Raw genomic sequence first — 22,346 nt, 5'->3', positions numbered from 1 at the left:
GCCATCCTGCTAACCTTACTTCTTTCTAACCTGCAACTTTGATTCACGTAGAGTTGCTAAAGCGTTAAGAAAGCCTTGTTAACTAAACTTCCTTAAATAATATAATCCTATTCTTATGCTGTCTTTCTTCTCTCTGTATTTTTAATCAACAGAATCCTTTGGTAAGTGCTTAGCTCTAAAGCACACATCACCCCCACTAATTTCCATGTTCCAACAACAATTAAAATGCATGGCATGCATTTTACTAACAGATAGTTTAGTTGTAGGGCTACCACTCCAGACACACAGTCTGCCTTCACCCCCACAATGTTCAAATGTCCCTCCTCTATCAGCTGTAGCCACCTAATCTGGAGGCAATCACTAAACATTAGTTTAGAGCTCTCATATACTTACCCAACTATTGACCTGTCCTCACATTTTTGTTCCTCACTCACTGACCAACCACTACTCACCCTATCTTTTAACACGTGGTGTGGACTAGGTATGGAAAGGTCTCGAGCTTTAGGGAGGTGACCAGCTCAGGTCAGCGTCTGCTCCTTAGCCTTATATACCAAAAGTCTTTCCTTCCAGTAGCTGGTCTTCAGAAGCCACTTCCAAAATGGCACCTCCTCCCGTGGTACATGAATGTACAAGTTCTACTCTCTGACCTATGACTTTTTTTTTTGTTTGTTTTTTCTATGATGAATCGTGTCTTTCTTTGCCAGTAAAATACAGAAAAGTTCTTATTCTCTTTCTATCTCCTTTCTCTTTCCTGTAGTACCTTTATTTTTACGTACCCTGTTAAATCTAATTTGACTCTTCTTCCAAAGCCCCCAGCCTCTATCTACACGTACTAATGCTTCTTCTTTCTAATCTTATTTGCATTCATATTATCCACCCAGGTGGTACACCAATAAGAGGTAAGAGTGCTGAACTGACGTTCACAGAATGAAAATAATACAAATTCATTCTTGCTGTCAAGCCATCCATTCACTCGAATCACCTCCATTTTGTCCTGTTTACAAAGACCGAATCACAACACATTCGCATCGACATTCCTTCTTATTTGTCATATTTTGTTGACTATATTTGTTTTCCATCATTTGGTCTATGCTTTTTTTTTAACTTCTTTGTTGTTTCAGTAGCGTTTTTAGCTCAGTTGTGATATGCTTGCCCTGGCTCAAATAAGCATATCCAATGACAATTATTTTTAAAACTCTATTTTTTATGTTGATTTTGATTTTCTTTTTTGGCCATAGCAAATCATGTGTCCCTCTTTTTGTCCAACTAAAACAACCAAGCTTTTTTCCCCCTTAGCTGTTCTTGTTCAGCACTAAAAAAAGTTGCACAGATGCTGTGGAATCACATGCTGAAGACAACATTGCCTCTCTCCTGCTTTTTTCTCCCAAAAGAAATCTTTCTATCTTTGCAAACTATTTTTTTTTCCATTTCTTCTATTTGCTTTCCTCTCCTGTTACTCTACAAAAAAGCCCAAACAACCACTTTTTTAATAAAGTTTCTACGGTGCTTTTTTTTCTCTTTCACCTATTTTTCTTACTTTTCTTGGGTTTGAAAGCTATTTTACTTTTTGACTTTTTTTCTTCAGGGTTTGGGAAAAGGCAAACTGTAGAGTCTGGCGAGGACCTGATTGGCTCATTTTTGCCGTGTGACACAGAGCTGGAGAGTTGTGGATGCAGACAACTATTTTTCTTTGGGTCATGTGACACCACACTGCTGATCCCATTGGTGGATTTTTTGGGTGTCTTTTGTAGCTTTCATAAGCTAAAGCAGTGGTTGGTTGCATTCTTGTTGGCTCAGGCCAATATTTTGAATTTTGTCTTCTAATACAATTGCATTTTATTTTTCAGCTAAGGGTTGTCAGAAGGTTGTAAGTTGTGTCGACATACATTTCTTCCTAAGATTTGCATGTCAAAACTTTTCTTCCAGAGGGTTAAATGTTGATTTTGCCTCACACAAAACTTCAACAATATTTTTTCCCAGATGTAAAAGCAGCATTTTTTTCTTTTTTACATTTTTTCCACATGCTGCCTTTTTTTTTAGTTGCTTCACCCCAGTGAAGCTCCAAATTGATCCATAGGCCAAATATTACAACTGATTTGTGATTGAATATGCTAAAACTATCATCTCTAAATTCATTTATTTTAATTGTCCTCCCCTTTTATGCAGCTTTTTATACTGTAAATCTTTTTTCGTTTGATTCATGTTTCCCTGAAGCAGTTATCACTGATCATCCTCATATTGACCAGTCCAGTGACATGTTGTACTTTGCCAGTCTTGGCGCTATTCCTTAGATTGAAATTGTATAATTTGCTATCAATGGCAGTATGATGAGCGTATTTCTTAAGCTATGTTCACATCAAACGCGATTTGCGCGTCGGGGGCATCAAGTTTCAATGTTACATCAATGAACAGATCAGTCAGAGGACCGGCAGTGTGTTTTGAGCATTTCGGACATTGAAGCCGCCATTTTCAGAGTTCAAATATCTAAACTTTAGCAAAGAAGACGCTTCAACCAATCATAAACTCCGCATGTTGAAGATCTAACCAGCGAGGGGAGTCCAAAACCATTATGGAGGAGAATCTGGTCATTCTCTTTCTCTGTGATATTTTTTCTTATTTGGATTAAGACAGTTCCTTTATTTGTCTTCCTATTTTGATTCTTTACCCCACTCTGACTAATGCGGGGCAGGAAAACATCAGACTCGGTAACAGAGAGACAGAAGTACCACTGAAAGTGCCCTTCACTCCTGCAGTAGATGGTGAATCTCACCGAACTGGGAAAATCTCTGAATAATCTAATGAACCCAGACGTGGAGACGTGCTTACCGATGCTTTTGTAGAGCTCTTAAAAAATAATTATACATGCATTGTAAATGAAATACATAGTCCATGTTCCCATATAGCAATGAAGCTAAAAACTTTTGATAGTAGCTCCTCCCACACACGTCAAGTTTAGAAACATATTTTTAGACACGTCGAGCAGTGAATTTGCCGCGCGTCGAAAGAGAGGCAGCGGAATCAAAATAGACGCGCGAATCGCGTTTATCGTGAAATTGGGCTTTATTAAAACTTTTTATCTGAAGCCGTCCTCATCAAGGTAAACCAAATATTAAGAAATTAGGATAGGTATATATACCTTTTTTCTGTGTGTTTGGTTGCATTTTTCTTTTTTTTAAATGTGTGTTGGTTTTTCAACAAACCAAAAGAAGTTATATTATACGGTCTTGCATGATTATCAGTTGCAGCTATTTCACACCCACAGTTTCACTGCACAGCCTCAATTATACTCCAACCAGTGGATCAGGCTGTGATAATGGTTCAAGGATAAGATCTAAAATATAGTGTCTCCGGTAACAGATGCACAAATGTAGTGTTTCGCTCATGCAGATTTCTTTTTAACAACTCTACTCAAACTGTTCAAATTACCAGTTTGTACCAGGGTAAAGCAAAATTACACGAGTGAGGCAAATTTGGCCCTCTTTCAAGATAATCTATCTTGCTGTTCTTTTTTTTTTTAATCTTTGCTTTTGAGTATGGTCTACACAGCTTTAACCACATGCACTTGGCTGCCTCATTTGTTATTCCCTACCAGGAGCCCTCCAGATAGAGCAGAGCGAAGAGTCTGACCAGGGGAAGTATGAATGTGTGGCGACCAACAACGATGGAACCCGTTATTCTGCACCAGCTAATCTATATGTGAGAGGTATGAAACGCATGACCACCAATTTCAGTCAACATTTTGAAATACTTTGTTTAAAAACACATATAGACAGTGCAAACAGGTCTATTAAAGTCAGCAGGGTCAATTTCCTGTCAGCTCATTGTAAGTATGCTTTAGATTTTGATTTATTTTTTGGTCCTTGCACTTGACTTACCTGCACTGATTTGAACCTTTATTATCTGCTCTTTTTTGTCTTTTGGGTTTGTGCTGTTGCTTATCCCAAACCTTAACACTAGTGACAAGACTGCTTGCTGTAATTGTCCACTAATTACTAAAGTTTTATAATTGAAATGTTTCTGTTGATTTCAAATAAAAATCTGTGGTCTAACAACAACAACAACATAACAAAAAAAAAACGTTATATGTATGCATACAAGAGCTGAGTTAAAACAATGTCAGCAGCAGCAGCAAATACATTTTAAAAATAATCTGTCATTCATATACCTAAATGATCTTGATTTTTGGTAGAACGGCTTTTAAAAACTTCTCCTTTTTATGCACAGTCAGGTCCAATTTATTTTAAACGTTTTTTTTTTTCTTTTTTGTTCACAAAGCAAGCTGTTTGTATTGAAGTACAGTCTAGTGATCTATAATCTTAATGATTTGATGTTTTTTTTTTCGTCAGCATTTTACAGGCTTGATCTGAAGAATAATTAAATTTAAAGATCAAGCCAACAAAATAAAACCAAAAACTCCACAGAACATACGTTGTATACATTAAATGTTGTGTCTTGATAATTATGTCTAAGCTGACCCGGAAAACCATACTTTGGTGTCAAGGAGAGATACACCGAGCTCCCTGCACTTTCGAGATCCTTCGAAATTGTCTGCGTAACAGTTAAACACCTGAAACATGGCCTTTTTACTCTCTGTGTTTCCCTTGTTTTTCTCCTTTCCTTATTTCATTTTGTTCTGCATCAAATTCCCTACATCCCTCAGAGCTACGAGAAGGTTGGTGTGTTTTTCTTTCTGAACAAAACAAAAGCAAGTTCTCTTTTTTTTCTTTTTTTTTTTTACATCACAAGAAATAATGACGTCTTAAGTCAACAAAATGAAAGAGACTTTTCCTTTTTTTTCTTAAATTAGCATCATTTTGTTCTTTGATTTACATCCATGTTCATGTTCACTTTGGGAATGCTCCCGGTCCTTGTCAGAATGCTTGACTGTCCAGCAGGTGGTGCATGCTTTTCCATCCTCCAGGTGGGAACGTTGGTTGCGATATTTGCATTTGCCTTGACGGTCCGTTTGCATGGTCCACCCGTTAATGTTTGAAGTAGTCACCCCCCAAACCCCGCTCTTACCCTGTCAGTGTTCCTGCTTGGTTTTTCTGATGACTTTGCAGCACAGCAGGCCAGTAAGTCGAGATGATTTCACCATCTAAAAATACAAATAAAACAACAACCTTTTGTTTAAAATGGGCTATAAAGTGAAGCGTCAAGTGGCAAAAACAATTTTGCTCGCAGGAGATGATGCTTTTCTCTTGGATGAGGATGTTGGGAAGCCATAAAAAAAATGATGTATTTAAAGTGTTATCTGGAAGTCGTGAGAAATGTAATGATGATGATGATTCAAATGAGCAGGATAATATTATGTCTGTGGGGAGTGTGATTCAATTGGATATTAATTAAATATTGAATGAGAGAACCGTATTTAATAATGCAAGCAGTTCCCCTAGATTTCTTCTCTGGAGAGCTGCAGACTGCTCAACAGAGGAGCTTTGTGAGTCAGATGTAGGCAGCAGGAAGACTTGTGTAGTAGCCAAATACAGAAAAAAACATATATGCTCATGGGATCTTTTACTGTTTTCAAAATGATCTTAATGAATAGGCGCGAAAAATGTTTAAACGCTTTAGACTTATAAGTTGTTTTAGCAGTTTTTTGTCATAATATACCTAAATTATCGGCCGATCTATTGAAAATGCCACTAGCAGAAACACTGACTTGTCTGATCTGAATCCTGTCTTTAAGTTGTACAAAAATGTTTGCTTTCTTTGTATGTATGGACTTTTTCCGAACCAAATAAATCTTAATGTAATAAGTTCTTTTTTTTTTTTTGTTGCTTTTACCGAATTGGTTTTGCCCTCTTTCTGTCACCGACTTCCTCCTCCACATCGTCCCACTGAGCTGTTTAACTTGTGCTAGCCAAGCACTTTCTGAATAAGCCTTTCATTTACTGTGTGGCATGTCCTCCAACTGACCTCTGACCCTGCACCCTTTCCCCTTTTTTATTCTTGTATGCATGATGAACTCTCTTACCCTTCGATAACAGGCCTTGAGGCTATCCATGAGTCTGTGATTTTAAATGTTTAAGTTAATTCAAAATGTTCAATGTCTTCTCTGAAAATGTAGATTTTTTTTTGCTGTACTGCCTGGAAGCTGTCTCATGTTATGTTTTTGTAAATCTGAACTGTGTCTTAGATGTGATAATACAGTCGACAAAAGGGCCTAAATTACTGTACACTCAATTATGCAAGTTGCCACATTATCCGCTCTAATTGGGACACCGGAATGAATAGTTTATTGCCAAAGCTACGTCAAATATAAGGTGCACCACACTATAGCGACACACATTAAGCGAGACAAAAAAGGCTGAGAAAAGTCTGAGTGTAGGTCAGACTTTATTACCTGTGTTTATAGTGACTCTAGAACTTGTTTGTAACACAATAGTTTGAAGAATTAGCCGTGTTGCCATACTCACAATACCTGTAACTCCAAATCTTGTTTGATATGCATAAAAAAGCAGACTGATACAGCTAAAACAAATGTTACTCTGACTACGCTAACTCCCAACGTTTTTAGGAACACGCTAATTAAAAAAACAAAATCCGACATCGCTACACGTTAGCGTCTTCACAATAACATCCAACCGTTTATAATAATCCATTTAAAATATATCATCCTTATATCAAACCATATTTTGGGCGATTATAAGACGCATGTTTTTTTTTGTATGCGAAAAATAAATGTTTTGGGCTAATGGAAGATCTTGCTTCCATTTGCCGTATGGATTTTCTATAAATCTAGACTTCTGGTGTTGCTTTTCTTTGTCCGATCCTGCTGAAAGGCACTGAATGATGCACACGTGGTTCTGATTCATTCTCAGACACAGATTGACTGGTAAATTCAAGAAATGCACGGAGGGACAGATTAATGCTCTGTGAACCACTATTACTGTTGCTCTTTTAAAAAGCTTCGACATCTTGTTCGTCAGTGAAATCGCCAACATAAAGAAAGCACACATCTGCTGATACATGTCTAAAACTACTTTTTATTATTCTTCAACCAGTTGTAAGGCATTAAAGGCAACAACAAAATGCTTACTTACAAGAAAAATCAACTTGACAGATAGTTCAAATTACCAATTCATAACATTTGACAGCCCGTGTTTTTATTTACACAAACGTAAAAAAAGTCTTTCTTTGTGTTGTTTGTGCAAATTCAATCTATTATCTATATGTCTGTGTGATGCGAGGATGTGATGCGGCACATTATCTCACATCAGCTGGAAGAGTGCGGCCTTAAAGTTGTTTCCTCTCACACAACTGTGAAGTGCTGTCGGCTCTCCAGCACTCTGTGCAGTTCTGTAAATCTGTACTGATGCAGTTTGTTGTGCATGATTCTTGTGCTGGTGTAAACCCAATTATCACTCAATCTAAAACTTAGGTACCAATTTAAATTAGTCTTTCCTAACTTTTATTTTGCATAATTTAAAAGTTACAGTTAATCTTTCAAATTGCGATTATTGTTATTTCCATTGAAGAAATATTATTTTAAATCAGTTTGTGTTCCTTGGGGAGTATTTCCGGTGTACATGTAACTTTTTTTTTTCAGAAAGGAAGTTGATTCTTTTTCCCATTTCTAACTGTACCTAATGTTTTTCCGTTTCACCAGTACGCCGGGTGCCACCACGATTCTCCATTCCACCCACAGACAATGAAATCATGCCAGGCGGCAGTGTTAATATCACATGTGTAGCAGTTGGCTCTCCTATGCCATATGTCAAATGGATGCTGGGTGCGGAAGACCTCACTCCCGAGGACGACATGCCTATTGGACGGAACGTGTTGGAGCTCACCGACGTCCAACAGTCTGCCAATTACACATGTGTGGCCATGTCAACCCTCGGGGTGATAGAGGCTGTAGCTCAGATAACTGTAAAAGGTAAGACTGCTTGTTGATTTTTTTTTCCTTTTCTGTATTAGGTTTGCAAAAGAAAGGGGATCTTTTAAAAACGCTTCTCAAACCCAGAGGCTTCCTTAAACCAACTCAGACACAAGCACACTTCAAAAACAGCTAAGTGTTTATCACTCAGCTGGGAAACTGCAGAGCCACAAGGTCACCGTTTCTGCTTGCAAGATGTTGGAAGGAGGGAGAAGGAAATGCACCGAGTGAGGCTTTGAGTATTCGGTAGACACAGGACTTATCTGAAAGTAATCATATCTGCTCTGCAGTGTACCGAAACGACATCCGTGATTGTTGTCACCGGTCTTGTGGGCACACAGGGGACAGACACAAATACACACACACTTACACATACAGCTTTGTTTTTGCAACACGTAACATGATGATATTAGTCACCATATAAAAATCCGACAGCAGCTCCCCCAGTAGCCTACTTCACATGGCATATAGAGACAATCTATTGCCCTAATATGTTTTGGCATGTGCCATGATGTGGGGGAATTAAAGCCATAGATTTACCTGTTAAATTATTAAACTGATAAATAAAAGTATAACAAAAACATGGCTAAACATGGGGAAAACAAACTTGTCTTTACTGTATGGACTGCTTTTTATTAATATTAATGCTATAATTACCACCACAGCGTTACCCAAGGCTCCAGGCATCCCAGTTGTGACCGAGCGTACAGCCACCAGCATAACACTGACTTGGGACTCTGGTAATCCTGAACCAGTTACCTACTACATCATCCAGCACAAGTCCAAGTACTCAGATGATTTGTACAAGGAGATTAATGGAGTAGCCACAACCAGGTACAGCGTGGGCGGCCTTAGTCCCTACTCTGATTATGAGTTTCGAGTAGTGGCGGTTAACAACATTGGGAGAGGGCCGCCCAGCGAGAGCATTGAGGCCAAAACAGCTGAGCAGGCACCCAGCACAGCGCCACGGCATGTCCGAGGTCACATGATGAGCGCCACCACAGCTGTTATCCAGTGGGATGAACCAGAGGAGGCCAATGGGCAGATTATGGGGTACAGAGTCTACTACACCATGGATCCCACCCAACACGTTAACATTTGGGAGAAGCAGATTGTTCGGGGGTCGAACTTTGTCACCATCCACGGCCTCATCCCAAACAAGACGTACAATATCAAGGTCTTGGCGTACACCTCCGTGGGCGATGGGCCACTTTCGCCAGACCTGCAGATCATCGCCAAAACTGGAGGTGGGTTTACTCGTTCATCCATTTACCACCTAACAGGTTTTCATTTTTTAACATATTACACCTACTATGATGAAAATTGTATTTTTAACATTCAATTTCTGATAATGGAGGACAGATATTAACACAATTCAGCTCAAAATAGCTTTTCTGAGTATGTATTTATTCAAATCATTGTGAATCAGGAGCAGAAAGAAAAATTCAGTTTGAAAAAGAAAGTGTTTGTGACATAGATAAAATGCTCGTTTTGCCACAAAATCCCACAACGGGGTAGGGAAGGGGGGACGGGGTTGCTCATCACCAACAATCCCACCCACAACTCAGAGGCAAATACTTAATGAACTACCGCCGCTCTGCAGAAACTATTTATTAGAAAATGACACTGTTTTTTTTTATTTTATTTTGGATAAAAACAGCATAGTCCTATGAGACCACTGGGAAAGCTTTTAAAATAGATTAAAAGATTACTGGGCCTGGTCTATGAATATTAATCAAACTGTTTTTTTAAATGCAAATACTTTGACAGTAAATCCATTGGTTTTACTCCAAAAGGCTATGTTGCAGTGGATTTAATGGCAGGTTATGGTGAACATCAAAATGAGAACAAATGTTACAGACTAAAGACTCTAATCAATTGCTTTCTCCATTCTCATTCCAGTTCCCTCCCAGCCAACCGACTTTAAAGGAGAAGCGAAATCAGAAACAAGTGTACTACTTTCATGGAACACTCCGTCACAGACTGGACAAGAAAATCAAGTCACAGGATATGAACTCATTTACAGAAAGAGAGACGACAAAGAGGAGGTACGGTTTGACAAAAATATTAGAACCATGTTATTTAACATCAATGAAAGAGCTGCACATTTTTCAAAATCTATAGCAAAACTGTGAATAAGTCATAAATAGTTTGAAAATTACTTTTTTTGGCCAAATGGCTGCTTTCATAGACCCTTTATACGTGATGTGTGCATCCTGTCATTGTGTCCAACTCTCAACAGAAACAAATCAGCTTTGAACCAACAACCACTTACCTCCTGAAAGACTTGAAGCCCTTCACCACTTACACTTTTCGACTGGCGGCCCGTAGTAAACATGGAGTTGGAGCTTACACCAGTGAGATCTCTGCAGAAACTCCACAGACACGTAGGTCTTCTTCCTTATCTCAAAGGGCTTTAACTATTTGGGAAGAAAAACACATTTTCAAATGCATTGGAAACATTTTTCTTTTCATGAGATGCATCCGCTGGAAAAAAGTGACAAAAAATGTCAGCAGTGCCTTACTGGGCCTAGATATTTCTGCCATGTGTTTGATGCATTTGAAAATTGTGATGATGACTTTTGGATAAGAAATAAATGTACCGACGCCTCCCTGACAACGCAGCATTCACTTTAAAGAAGTTGTATAGCCAGTGTATCAAGCTTTCTTTGCACAGTCAGGAGACAAGGTTCTACAAATTCTAAACACTACAAAAAAAAAATCATTATTTTTTTTTAAACGGTCTGATTTGGCTTTTGTTTTGACCTCTTTTTTAAAGCCTTGTCTGCTGATGTCGCATATGATCCAAAAACACTTGAAAAACACTTAAAACCTTAGATTGAGCTTTCTATAATGCAGTCACATATTTTTAGGGTGTGATTTCCCTTTTTTCCCTAGAGTTTAATTTAAACGAGAAAAGTTTCAAAATAAAAGCATAATGGAGAGCTCAAAAAAGCCCTTTCTTTGTAGTTGGGGACATATTTGTCCTGTAGACCTCAGATTTATGTCAACATGGGAACAAAAAAGAAACAGATAAAAAGCTTAATTGTAAAATTAAGTTGTTTTAAAGCTGCTTTTCGGTCAGTTTGTTCGGTTTGTATGAATATCTATTAAATCTGAGGACTTAAAACAGAGAAAGGAAGAGATCAGGTAGGTATGAAGTTAGTCATTCGGTGCAAAAGTGCATGTCAATGTTATTGGAATCTAATAAATCAGTCATGTCTCCTTGGGAAGTTCTCTGTTGTACAATCAGGCTTTTACCACATCCAACAGGCTTCGGAAAGGTTGGTGACAAATGCAACATTTTTTCCTTTTTTTAAAGTAGAGACAGCATCAACCTTTATGATTTTGGATTGCTGGTAACTGCTTGCAAAAGAATTTTGTCTCGACTGTTACATTAGTTTAGTAGTAGAAGTTTTTTTATTCTTCTCCTTTAAAGTAGATTTTATTTTGGCAAATTAAGGGGATCTGAGGAATTAATTATGAGGATATATAATTTTTATTATCTTTTATTTTGCTTTTGTTTTAAATCATGACAAAAGGTAGGTGAGACGTTGTAAAGCTGTCATTTCAACACCCTTCACTCATTAAGTGTGTCCCTTTTGTTTATTTCATCTTTTTTTTTGTTAACGATGCTTCTATTGATCTAAAAATACCCTGTTTTTACCCTCATGAGTTCTTGTGCTTCTTCATCATTGTATTTTTTTTTTTCTTTTTTTTTTTTTCCTCCTTTGTTTGGTCAATTCTGCCATCACCATCCTAATCAAATCCAAAAAATGAAACTCCTCTGCAAACAACCAACCCAACACAATAAATGGCCTCAACAAACATAAAAAAACTGTACCTGCTTCCAAAAATCAACAACAAACCAAGCAGAACCTGCAGGCCCGCCTGAAGAAGTAAAGTGCTCTAGCCCCAGCTCCACCAAAATCCTGGTAAGTTGGCGGGCACCCCCTGTGGAATTACGAAACGGGATCATAACGCAGTACACCGTCAGCTACGCTCCAACTGAAGGGGAGGATACAGCTGCCCGTCAAATCTCCAACATCCCCCCAGAAAGCTCCCAGTACCTTTTGGAGAACTTGGAAAAATGGACAGAGTACCGTGTGACGGTCACTGCTCACACAGATGTTGGAGCAGGACCGGAGAGCCTGCCACACCTCATCCGCACGGAGGAGGATGGTATGTGTTTGCTAAGGCAAAACTTCAGCTTCCAACCCTCTAAACCTAACCCTTGAACTACTAACTACCTTGCCTATATCTACCTTTACCGTCTTTGCCACCCTTTAAAATGACTGCCATCATTTCAGCCCTGCTGGACAATTCTTTCGGTTTTTGCGGACTTTGAAACAACAATTACGATGATTTTTTCTTTTTCTTTTTTAATGCTGCTAAATTTCAACACATGGTATGGCATTTTCTACTTCCAGTCCCAGCTGTCGTCTTTTTGTCTTTTTAAAACTACTGCAAAGTTTTCCACTTTTTTGGAATTGCAGATTTTTCTTTTTGAAAACATTTTCTTCGGGACAGTGGGAAGGAGAAAAGATGGGAGAATGCTTTTGCAGGAACTGTTTTTCCTCCCTTCATGAGTGAGAAAATCATTTTTTTAAAATCATTTTTCCCCCCTAATTTCATAGCCAAAATTCTTGAACTGCTTCAAGTTGTTGAAACTCTTGAAGCTTCTTTTGGCTTTTCTATTTTGAAAAAAAAAAATCATTTTTTTCTCATGTTTTTAAAATCCACTCTACTCATTTTTAATGTTTCAAGATTAGGTCAGATGTCAGACCTGTTTTTGCGCTTGTTTTTTTCCCCCCTTACCATTGTTGAAATGTTACTGTCATGCAGTTTGCTGCACTTTTGTGCCTTTTTTTTTGTTTTTTTGTTTTTTTTATCACTGCAGCACTTTGCGCTACAGCTTTGGGCAAGGCTTGACAAAAGGGTTGAGGGGTTCTCTATAATTTTGATCTTTTTTCTTCTATCCCATGGTATCCCCTCCAGTTCCTAGTGGGCCACCTCGTAAAGTTGAGGTGGAGGCTGTCAACTCCTCATCAATTAAAGTTATCTGGCGCTCACCGGTGCCCACTAAGCAGCACGGTCAGATCCGAGGATACCAGGTGCACTATGTCAGGATGGTTAATGGGGAGCCCACAGGACAGCCAGTCATCAAGGACATCCTGATTGATGATGCTCAGGTACAACACCTCCCACATCCAGCCACCTCATTTGTGACATGAAGTAATGCTTTTTCTCTCACACGTTTGGACGGACGACATTAATATCTTTCGATATATGTCAAAAATACCAATAGTTCCTTTTCAATTGATGATATATTTTTTCATTTATACCTGTTATCAACTGTATATACAACCTTTCTACAGTATAAACTCATATTTACATCTATTGCTCAATAGATTTATTTACCAGCTAAACAAAAACTACATTTGAATGTTTGCTCCCGAAAGAATTCAATTCATCTTTAACCTTATGTGTTCTGTCTTTTCCTCCCATACTTTAAAACCTGTTATCAGTGGGAATTTGAAGATTCAACTGAACATGTAAGTTTTTATACACTGTGTTCTGTATGAATGCCGTGAGAAAATTGAGAAAATCTCAAAATGGTCAAAGGATTGTAGTAAAAGACAATTCTGGGGTCTTTGCAGGAAATGATCATCACAGGGTTGATGGCTGAGACCACATATTCAGTTACAGTGGCAGCTTACACAACAAAGGGTGATGGTGCACGCAGCAAACCCAAACTCATCACCACCACCGGTGCAGGTACCACTTGTACAACTCTGTATGTGTGATTGTGGTCCTGGATGTGTTCCCTACTAAGCTTTACTTGCACAACCACAGTCCTAAAAAAAAAGAGAAAAGCAAAAAACAATAGGTGTTTTAGGGACATTTGATCCATAGGCACTAAAATGTCTTTTATTAGCTAGCTGCTGATGTGCTGATGTGAAATGTTAGGATAAGGCAACAACTAATGAGGATTAGTTAGCATTGGAGTTGGGGATAGGCTGTAAAAAGTCAATGAAAGTCAGTAAAATGTCCTAAAATGGACAGTTGTACCAACTTTAGGTTTTGATATATGAAATATTTCTATTTGGCAAAACGATGAAGAAAAATGTTGCACTTAATTTCAAAGTCTTGCTTGTTTATTGATCAGTCAAGATAAAGAGAGATTAAGACAGAAACATGTTAAATCAATGTTAATTGTGGTCTTATTTTCCCACTTTGGTAGATAGACCAAGGGTCTGCAACCTTTAATACTTAGAGACATTCAGATCACTTCAACTTTGTTTTTCTTAAGCGTAACGTAAGACTTTGAGGCTCCTGTGTTGTAGGAGCCTTAAAGTCTTATTTCACCCTTAAGAAAAATAAGGCACTGATTTGCATTTATGGTAATGTTACTACTATGATAAATATAATTAAAATATTGTTTTTCTTTGCATAAAGTAAACATGATCATAAAAAAAATCCTTTTTAAAAAATGAAATTGTTTAAAACCTTTAACAGAGGTTCACATGACTTCCTTTCAAAATAATAGACACCTTCTGTCATGTAGAATGATATCAACGCAGCAAATGTAGTAGGTAGTGTAATATCAGTTATGATTAAAACTTACATGTACTGCATATACAGTTTATTTTATTGTTGTTGGTGCATTTCAGCCCTAAATGTGTAAATCTAACATATTCAAGTTAAATTACAACTAAATAAGTGACCCATACCACAATTTTGGACCATGTGGCACACCTAGAATCCTTGAATTTTGTTCAGTAATAAAAAGTCAGCCTTTTAATCTGGTGCGCCTTAAAAATAAATTCTAGTTGACTTCAAAATGTTTTTTCTTTGTTACACGGCGCTCATAAACCTGTCACAATTGTTTGCCTTTTTTAAACTACGAAGCAAAACCGTGTGGTTGATTGTTGGAACATTATGGGTATGTACTTCGCATCAACTTTTTGGGAATTCGTTTAATATAATTTGACTAATCTGACTGTTTTGTTTCGCCTGATAAATGGCAAAATAGTCACATAAAATTGAAAACATTTTTTTTTTTTAATCCGAGAGCCTCAAAGGAGGGCTCAAAGAGTCACATATGGCTCCAAAGCCTCAGAAATCAGACCACCGAGAAAGATGGATCATGAAGAAAGACGTGGTTCTCCACATTGCTAAAATGTTGTCTTTTTCTCTGTTGCTGCCATTAGTTCCAGAGAAACCACGACTCATGGTCAGTACAACCAACATGGGCACAGCTCTCCTCCAGTGGCACCCCCCCGCAGTAACTCACGGACCTTTGCAAGGCTACCGCCTTCGCTTTGGCCGCAAGGACGTGGATCCACTGACTGTCATCGAGTTCCAGGAACGAGACAACCACTACACAACAAGCGAGATCCATAAAGGGGCCTCATACACCTTTCGCCTTTCAGCCCGCAACAAAGTTGGCTTTGGTGAAGAAACGGTCAAAGAAATCACCACAAATGAGGACGTCCCTAGTGGCTACCCTCAGAACATCAAAGCAGAGGGGGCTACCACTTCCACCATTCAGGTTAGCTGGCAGCCTGTTTTACTGGCAGAAAGAAATGGCAAAATAGTGAAATACGCGCTCCAATACAAAGACATCAACAGTCCACGCAGTCCCTCAGAACTCTTCATCACCGCACCTGAATCAACGGTTGTCCTGGATGGCTTGAGGCCTGATACCACTTATGATATTAAAATGTGTGCCTTCACCAGCAAAGGCTCTGGTCCTTATAGCCCAAGTGTCCAGTTCAGAACACAGCCTGTGGATCAAGGTAGGCCCAGACCCGAAACTTCCTCTTGAACTCTAATGTTTCCTGCTTCACTCTGTCCAACCAGAGCCTTCTCTGAACTCTTCAAATGGCAGAATGACCAGAAGACTTTGGCATTAGTGTGTCATTAGTCATTTTAATTTATTATCTTAGAACTCGCATGAAGTAAGTATGAATGTGTCCTTGTGTTTTGTCAGTTAAGCAAGGGTCAGTCATAAATGTAAGAGTTGGTGTTGGCAAAAAGGTAAGAATACAGCTTTAAGTTCAGCGTAGCGCTACTTACAGCTTTGGTTTTGAAGGACGCATTTTAAGGTAAGCACTCGTATAGGACTAGTGGGAGGCAGAGGGTAAAGATGTCTTGTGTCTAAATCCCTTGGTCCCCCTTTCTTTTAGCAGTGTTTGCAAAAAACTTTCACGTCAGAGCTGCTATGAAGTCATCGGTGTTACTAACGTGGGAAATTCCAGACACCTACAACCCAGCACAACCGTTCACTGTGAGCACCCCCTATTTAAATATGTAGTTTAGCGTATGAAGAATTGTTCATGTGTCTACATATGATCATTCATTTGCTCGCAGATCCTTTACGACAAAGGGCAAAGTGTTGAGGTTGATGGGAGGTTAACGCAGAAGCTGATCACAGGTCTTCAACCGGAGACACAGTATTCTTTCCTCTTGACCAACCGTGGCAACAGTGCTGGAGGTCTGCAGCATCGAGTGTCTACCATGACGGCCCCGGACGTCCTACGCACAAAGCCATACCTGATTGGAAAGACCAACTCCGATGGTATGGTGACTGTGGAGTTGCCGACAGTGCAGACATCGGAAAGAATCAGGTAACTGGCCAAGAAAAAAAAAAAAGGATTTTTAGATTTTTTTTTTTAATTTGGGCCCCACCATGTGTCCATCCACATGGAAATCTTGCCTTTATTTGTAAGATTATGTACGTCTAACTTAGGTTTGCCGTCTATGTTCCTCAAAAAGACATCAAACCTTGCTGGACAGATTTTAATCGTTTACAACTCCCAGCATGAACAGATTTTTTCTTGATCGATGAACTTTGGATGCAAATATTTTTATAGCAAATTGATTTAAAACTGAGTTTTTCAAAACAGTCGATACAGCTTAGTTATTACACACCGGAGCTGCCCGAGTCACAGACAAACTCCTCGACGCCTTGTAAAGCCTGAGTCTTCTGACATAGCCCACAATTAACAAAGGCCAAAGATTAGATCCGCTTGCAGAACAAAGCCTTAGATTCATGATGTACTTTTTTTTTGATGTAGCTGAATGTACTCGGCTTATTGTCTCCCATGCCAAAGCTTAAGCTAATTACTTTCCCATTTGCTTGCCATGCTGGCTAATGCTAGCTAGAGCAATGCTTAACAACATCTGGCAGAATGCCTTTATCTAGCTATCCACTACAGGAAAGAAAGAAAATCCTTTAATTCTGTATTTTGCATCTATTTACAGTCTTTAAATTAATCCCTGTATGACCTCAGTGAGTTCCAACCTAACAGCCTGTATTCGCTGAGCTTGCTTAATTTACAGAAAAAAACAATGAGAAGATGACCCTAATAGGCAGATTATGGATAATATCTGGTAACGGCAGACTGTTGTGCAGCTTTGGACATCTGAAACACTAAAGAGCAACTTTTTTTTTCTGCGATGGCCAACTTTAAGCTTTAACAAAACTTAACCTGCTATTTGTCTGATTTTTTTAATTTTAGCACAACTTGTTTCCTGTTTTTTCCAGGGGCTATTATGTTGTAGTTGTGCCTCTAAAGAAACAACGCACTGGGAAGTTTCTAAAACCCTGGGACAATCCGGATGAGATGAATTTGGAGGAGGTAAGTTCAGAGAAGGATATGAATGTAGCGGTGGAGCTCACCGAAAGTAAATTTAGTTCTAAAGATCAGAATATCTTTTTTTGTTGAGCAGAAATAGTTTATCGTCCTAACTTTGTTACATAACTATGCCACCTATTTATTTTTATTCAAAACGGAACAAAATAAGTCGAGGCAGGGAAGAGGGCAGGAGAGACAGAAGATGAGTCTTGCTGATTGATGCAAATAGCTCCAGAGAGTGCTGTTCATATGGAAATTAGAACATGAAGTAGCCATCAAGTGTGCTGCAAACTCCTAACCCGTTCCTGCCTCCTCGTCCTCCTCTCTGTGTCTGCCGTAATTACGTGAAGAGCTACATCATGTCTACTCTCATTCCAGGCAAAGCTAGGCTACTGTACATGCAGAAAACACTTGACAACTTTTATATTTAGTCAGTTGAGATCATTTTGGACCCTCACTGCATTGCATGCATAACTAAACGTGTAAGTAAATAAAAGCTTTTATCATGAAGGTGTGCCTGCATTTCACGCTTTTCATTAGATTTCCTCTTGTTGCTTAAAGATCCACTCCAATGAAAATGGTATTTTTGGACTTTGAAACATGTTCTTGTGCCATTTTTCTCATGATGGAGGACATATGCTGTGGGGCAAAAAGTATTTAGTCAGCCACCAGTTGTGCAAGTTCTCCCACTTAAAAAGATGAAAGAGGCCTGTAATTTTCATTATAGATATACTTAAACTATGAGAGACAAAATGAGAAAAGGAATCCAGAAGATCACATTGTCTAAGTTTCAAATAATTTATTTGTAAATTATGGTGGAAGATTATTATTGGTTACCTACAAACATGCAAGATTTCGGGTTCTGACAGACCTGTAACTTCTTTTGTCCTCCAATTGTTACCTGTATTAATGGCACCTGTTTGGACACGTTATCTATATGAAAGACACCTGTCCACAACCTCAAACAGTTACACTCCAAACTCCACCATCGTCATCGCCAGAAACCAAATTGTTGACCTACACAAGGCTGGAAGACTGAATCTGCAGTAAGTAAAAAGTGTAAAGAAAATCGACTGTGGGAGCAATTATTAGGAAATGGAAGACATACAAGACCACTGATAATCTCCATCTGGGGCTTCCCGCAAGATCGACCCCGTTGGGTCTAAATGTTCACAAGAACGGTGAGCAAAAATCCCAGCACCACAGGGAGGGACCTAGTAAATGACCTGCAGAGAGCTGAGACCAAAGTAACAAAGGCTGCCATTAGTAACACAAAATGCCGCCAGGGACTTAAACCCCGCAGTGCCAGACGTGTCCCTCTGCTAAAGCCAGTACATGTGCAGGCCTGTCTAAAGTTTGCTAGAGAGCATTTTGATGATCCAGAAGAGGATTGGGGGAATGTCCTATGGTCAGATGAAACCGAAAGATAAAAAACTCTATTTGTCGTGTTCGAAGGCGTTGCATCCAAAAGAATACCATACCTACTGTAAAGCATGGGGGTGGAAACATCATGCTTTGAGGCTGTTTTTTAGCAAAGGGACCCGGATGACTGATTTGTGTAAAAAAAAGATTTAAGGGCATTAAAGATGAAACGTGGCTGGGTCTTTCAGCATTATAGCGATCACTGCCCTGGTAACGAAGGAGTGCATTTTAAGGTCCTTGAGTGGCCTAGCCAGTCTCCAGATCTCAAACCCATAGAAAATCTTTGGAGGGATTTGAAAGTCCGTGTTGCCCAGTGATGGCCCCGGAACATCACTGCTCTAGAGGAGATCTGCATGGAGGAATGGGGCAAAATACCTTCAACAGTTTGTAAAAAGATCTTGTGAAGACTTACTGACTGCTGTCATTGCCAACAAAGAGTATGCAACAAAGTACTGAGTTTTGATTTGATTTGATTTGAAATGGTTTATTTCAAGCAATTAAGTAGAAATAATACACAACAGCAATATAATCATCAGTTATACATTCATACAGTAACTAATCAAACTTAGGATAATTATACATATTAATAAATATTGCTTGAAAGGGAGTGGAAGGAAGCGAACTTATATAATCCCACCCCGTTATACTGTAACCATTTTATTACATGATTTATCAATATCCGGTTCCCAGTTTTTATCAGACAGAATTAAAATCATAAGATATCGATAAAGCACATGACAAAGATGAATTACTTAGGTATTACGTCAGTAATAACTATTTTAGAAATCAACATGGCAAATGCAGATCAGTCATCTGAAATTTATGCAGATTATGTTACTTATAAAAGCCATTCATATGAATAAAACATAATACTATATCAGTAAAGTAGACACAACACTGTTTCAGGAATTCTCATAGCAAAATTTCATCAAGTATCAAAAGTTAAAAACATGTGCAAAATTATGCTACATTAGGATTTTTGAATCAATTTATCAATATTTGGAGAAAATGAAGTAATATCATTAAAAGTCAATCAATTTAACAATTTTGAATAAGTGATTAATCATTTGTTTTACTTTTTTAAATATTTTTTTTTGTATTTTTGTTATTTTTTTTTGTTTTTATATAATAAAGTAATGCTGTAGGGGAAAAGTAAAAAGGGTCCATAACTGTCGATTGTCCAAGGTTGGTATTTCTTCTTTTACTGATAACAGCTGATCTCCTGGGTTCAAAACAGAGTTATTAGTTCTCTCCGATGTTATGTCTGCAGACATTAGATTCAGGTCCATATCCTTCTTCAGCTGATATTAGCGACGGTGAAAGTTGAGGTCAAGTTGTCTGCAGGTCAGAACTCTGCTGTTATTCAGGTTACGTCAGACATACAGAGAAAGTGAGGAATCCAGGCGTCATATTTCTTGAAATTATTTGGCTCTTTGGTTTATTACTCCATGTTGTTTCAGACGACCGTGATCAAACACTTCTCAAAGTCTTTCATGGTGTTCACAACCAGAACCTTGGACCGGTCCTCTGGACCGAGCGGTTTGACGGAAATCCTGCAGCCTTTAACCCAAGTGTTCTCAATCTGCTTACGCTTCCTGAGAAGCCGTGCATGTTTTGAGATTTCAGTATTCCTTCTGGTCAGATGGTCGTTCAGATAAGCAGCCGAACCTTTCAGTTGTTTCCTTTGGGTCATCAAAGCTAGCTTGTGTTTGTGATTCACAAACCTGATGAGGATCGCTGGTTTATCCGTCTCCTTTCTCCTGGGGAGCAGGTGGCAGGTCTCGATGGTATTGAGATCCAGGGAAATCCCTTTAGATGTGAGAAATGAATGTATTTGCTGCTCCAAAGACTCTGCCCCGATCACCGTATTAGCACTGCTAGCTACGCTAGCGCTAGCATTAGCAGTGCTTGCTCCTGCATTCAGTTTCGCTTGAGGCTTGATGATCGGTAATCCAGTGAGAATGACATTATTCATCCTTACTTGCTGATCCACATCGTCCAGTCTTTTCTCCAGAATCTCGACCTGATTTTCTCGCTGCTCGTTTTGAGCCCGAAATCTTCGGAACTCTTCCATCATTTCCCAAAGTGGCGTTAGCTTAGCCGACACTTGTTCCATAAAACTTTTCAGCGTTTCTTGAATAATGTCAAGAGTCTTTTTGAGGTCTTCGATTCCTGGGGTTTCTTCGGGGGCATGGTCAGCTCTCTTTTTTGGGGAAAATCAAACTTTTAAGTAATTTGAAGATAGTTGTATTTGCAGAGAGGCACGCCACGCGCCCTGCCCATAACCCGGAACCGGAAAGAGAGAGTTTAACTTCATCAACCAAATGCTTATTTTCCACCATAATTTACAAATAATTTCTTTAAAAATCAGACGATATGATTTTCTGTTTTTGTTTTTCTTCTTCTGTAATGAAAATTACAGGCCTCTGTCATCTTGTGGGATAACTTGTACAATTTTTGCCCGACTAAAAACTTTTTGCCCCACTGTAAAAAGAAAGTTACAATTAAAATGGCATTTTTGAGTTTTTTTTGTGACATTTTTGTGAATCGACAGCAGACAAAAAATGTAGTTGTAGCTGTAGCTGTGGTGTGTTCATAATTGTCACAAGCTCGCTGCTCTGTTCCATTCTGATGCATCCACTAGACAACGAAAAACCATGTACGCGTATGTCTTTGTTTTCCTCATCTGAGCTGGCATATGGCTCAGAACTGAACAGGTCCAATATTGCTTACCATTTTTGTTGCACCGTTAATGTTAGGTTGAGAGTTGTGAGGGGCTGTAAGCTGGCGGGAGAGCATGTAAACAGAGGGATGATAGGAAATGGGGGTGGGCTTACTCCGCACTGACAGTCAACTTTCTGTTGAACTCCTGCTGTTAGGAGAAACTATGTTCCTGAAAACAACGAGAGTTTTTTGTTATTTTTAATTTGGGCAAAAATTAGATGATCTAAAAGACCACTGGGAAAAATTTGAAAACATGTCAAATTATGATTGGAGTGGGACTTTAAAAGTATCTGAACAGACATGGTTATTATTATCAATTCTTCCCAAAACGTGTCATAAATAGCAACTAACCAAAAATTCTCCTATGAAGAGTTGCATCTACTTCCTCTTGTGTGTCTCCATGGTAAAAGCATCACAGCACATCCAGTATAAGCCTATGATCTCATGCCCACAGTCCATATCTGACTGTAGCCTTGACCGACCGGCGAAAAGTCAGTCTTCTGTCAGAATTTATTTGTTTGTCAATATTGGCACTCACCTTTTCAGAACTTTTCCCAAGGGCAGCTAGATTTAGCCGTGTTGACAGGAAAGATGATTGAAGACATTATCGGGCAGCACCAACAGCCCCGCAGCCAAAACAAAGCACACACAGGACCGCACACACTCTGATGCGG

The 22,346-nt window shown here is 38.9% G+C and overlaps 1 protein-coding gene across 50 annotated transcripts in view; it reads left to right on the top strand.

Annotated features, from left to right (window-relative positions):
• The window catches only part of LOC101165843 (receptor-type tyrosine-protein phosphatase delta), a 496,394-nt gene that overhangs the window by 443,159 nt on the left and 30,889 nt on the right, over positions 1–22,346 (top strand). For 16 of the 50 annotated variants that reach the window (XM_078936119.1, XM_078936115.1, XM_023966289.2 and 13 more), the window contains 16 exons: positions 153–161; positions 882–899; positions 3,593–3,703; positions 4,661–4,672; positions 7,613–7,882; positions 8,548–9,129; positions 9,785–9,930; positions 10,125–10,269; positions 11,759–12,064; positions 12,881–13,074; positions 13,411–13,437; positions 13,543–13,660; positions 15,097–15,684; positions 16,075–16,175; positions 16,259–16,515; positions 17,436–17,529. In XM_078936119.1, the coding sequence (XP_078792245.1) occupies positions 153–161; positions 882–899; positions 3,593–3,703; positions 4,661–4,672; positions 7,613–7,882; positions 8,548–9,129; positions 9,785–9,930; positions 10,125–10,269; positions 11,759–12,064; positions 12,881–13,074; positions 13,411–13,437; positions 13,543–13,660; positions 15,097–15,684; positions 16,075–16,175; positions 16,259–16,515; positions 17,436–17,529 (2,978 nt within the window). The remainder of the gene's footprint in view (positions 1–152; positions 162–881; positions 900–3,592; positions 3,704–4,660; positions 4,673–7,612; positions 7,883–8,547; positions 9,130–9,784; positions 9,931–10,124; positions 10,270–11,758; positions 12,065–12,880; positions 13,075–13,410; positions 13,438–13,542; positions 13,661–15,096; positions 15,685–16,074; positions 16,176–16,258; positions 16,516–17,435; positions 17,530–22,346) is intronic. The other 34 variants (XM_023966322.2, XM_078936107.1, XM_078936109.1 and 31 more) reach the window with 14 other exon arrangements.

The sequence above is a fragment of the Oryzias latipes genome, chromosome 18, assembly GCF_053564925.1.
Source record: "Oryzias latipes strain Hd-rR chromosome 18, Olatipes_Hd-rR_3.1".
NCBI classification, from domain to species: domain Eukaryota; kingdom Metazoa; phylum Chordata; class Actinopteri; order Beloniformes; family Adrianichthyidae; genus Oryzias; species Oryzias latipes.
Note: the sequence above shows the minus strand (reverse complement) of the source record. Positions and strands in the feature narration are given on the sequence as shown.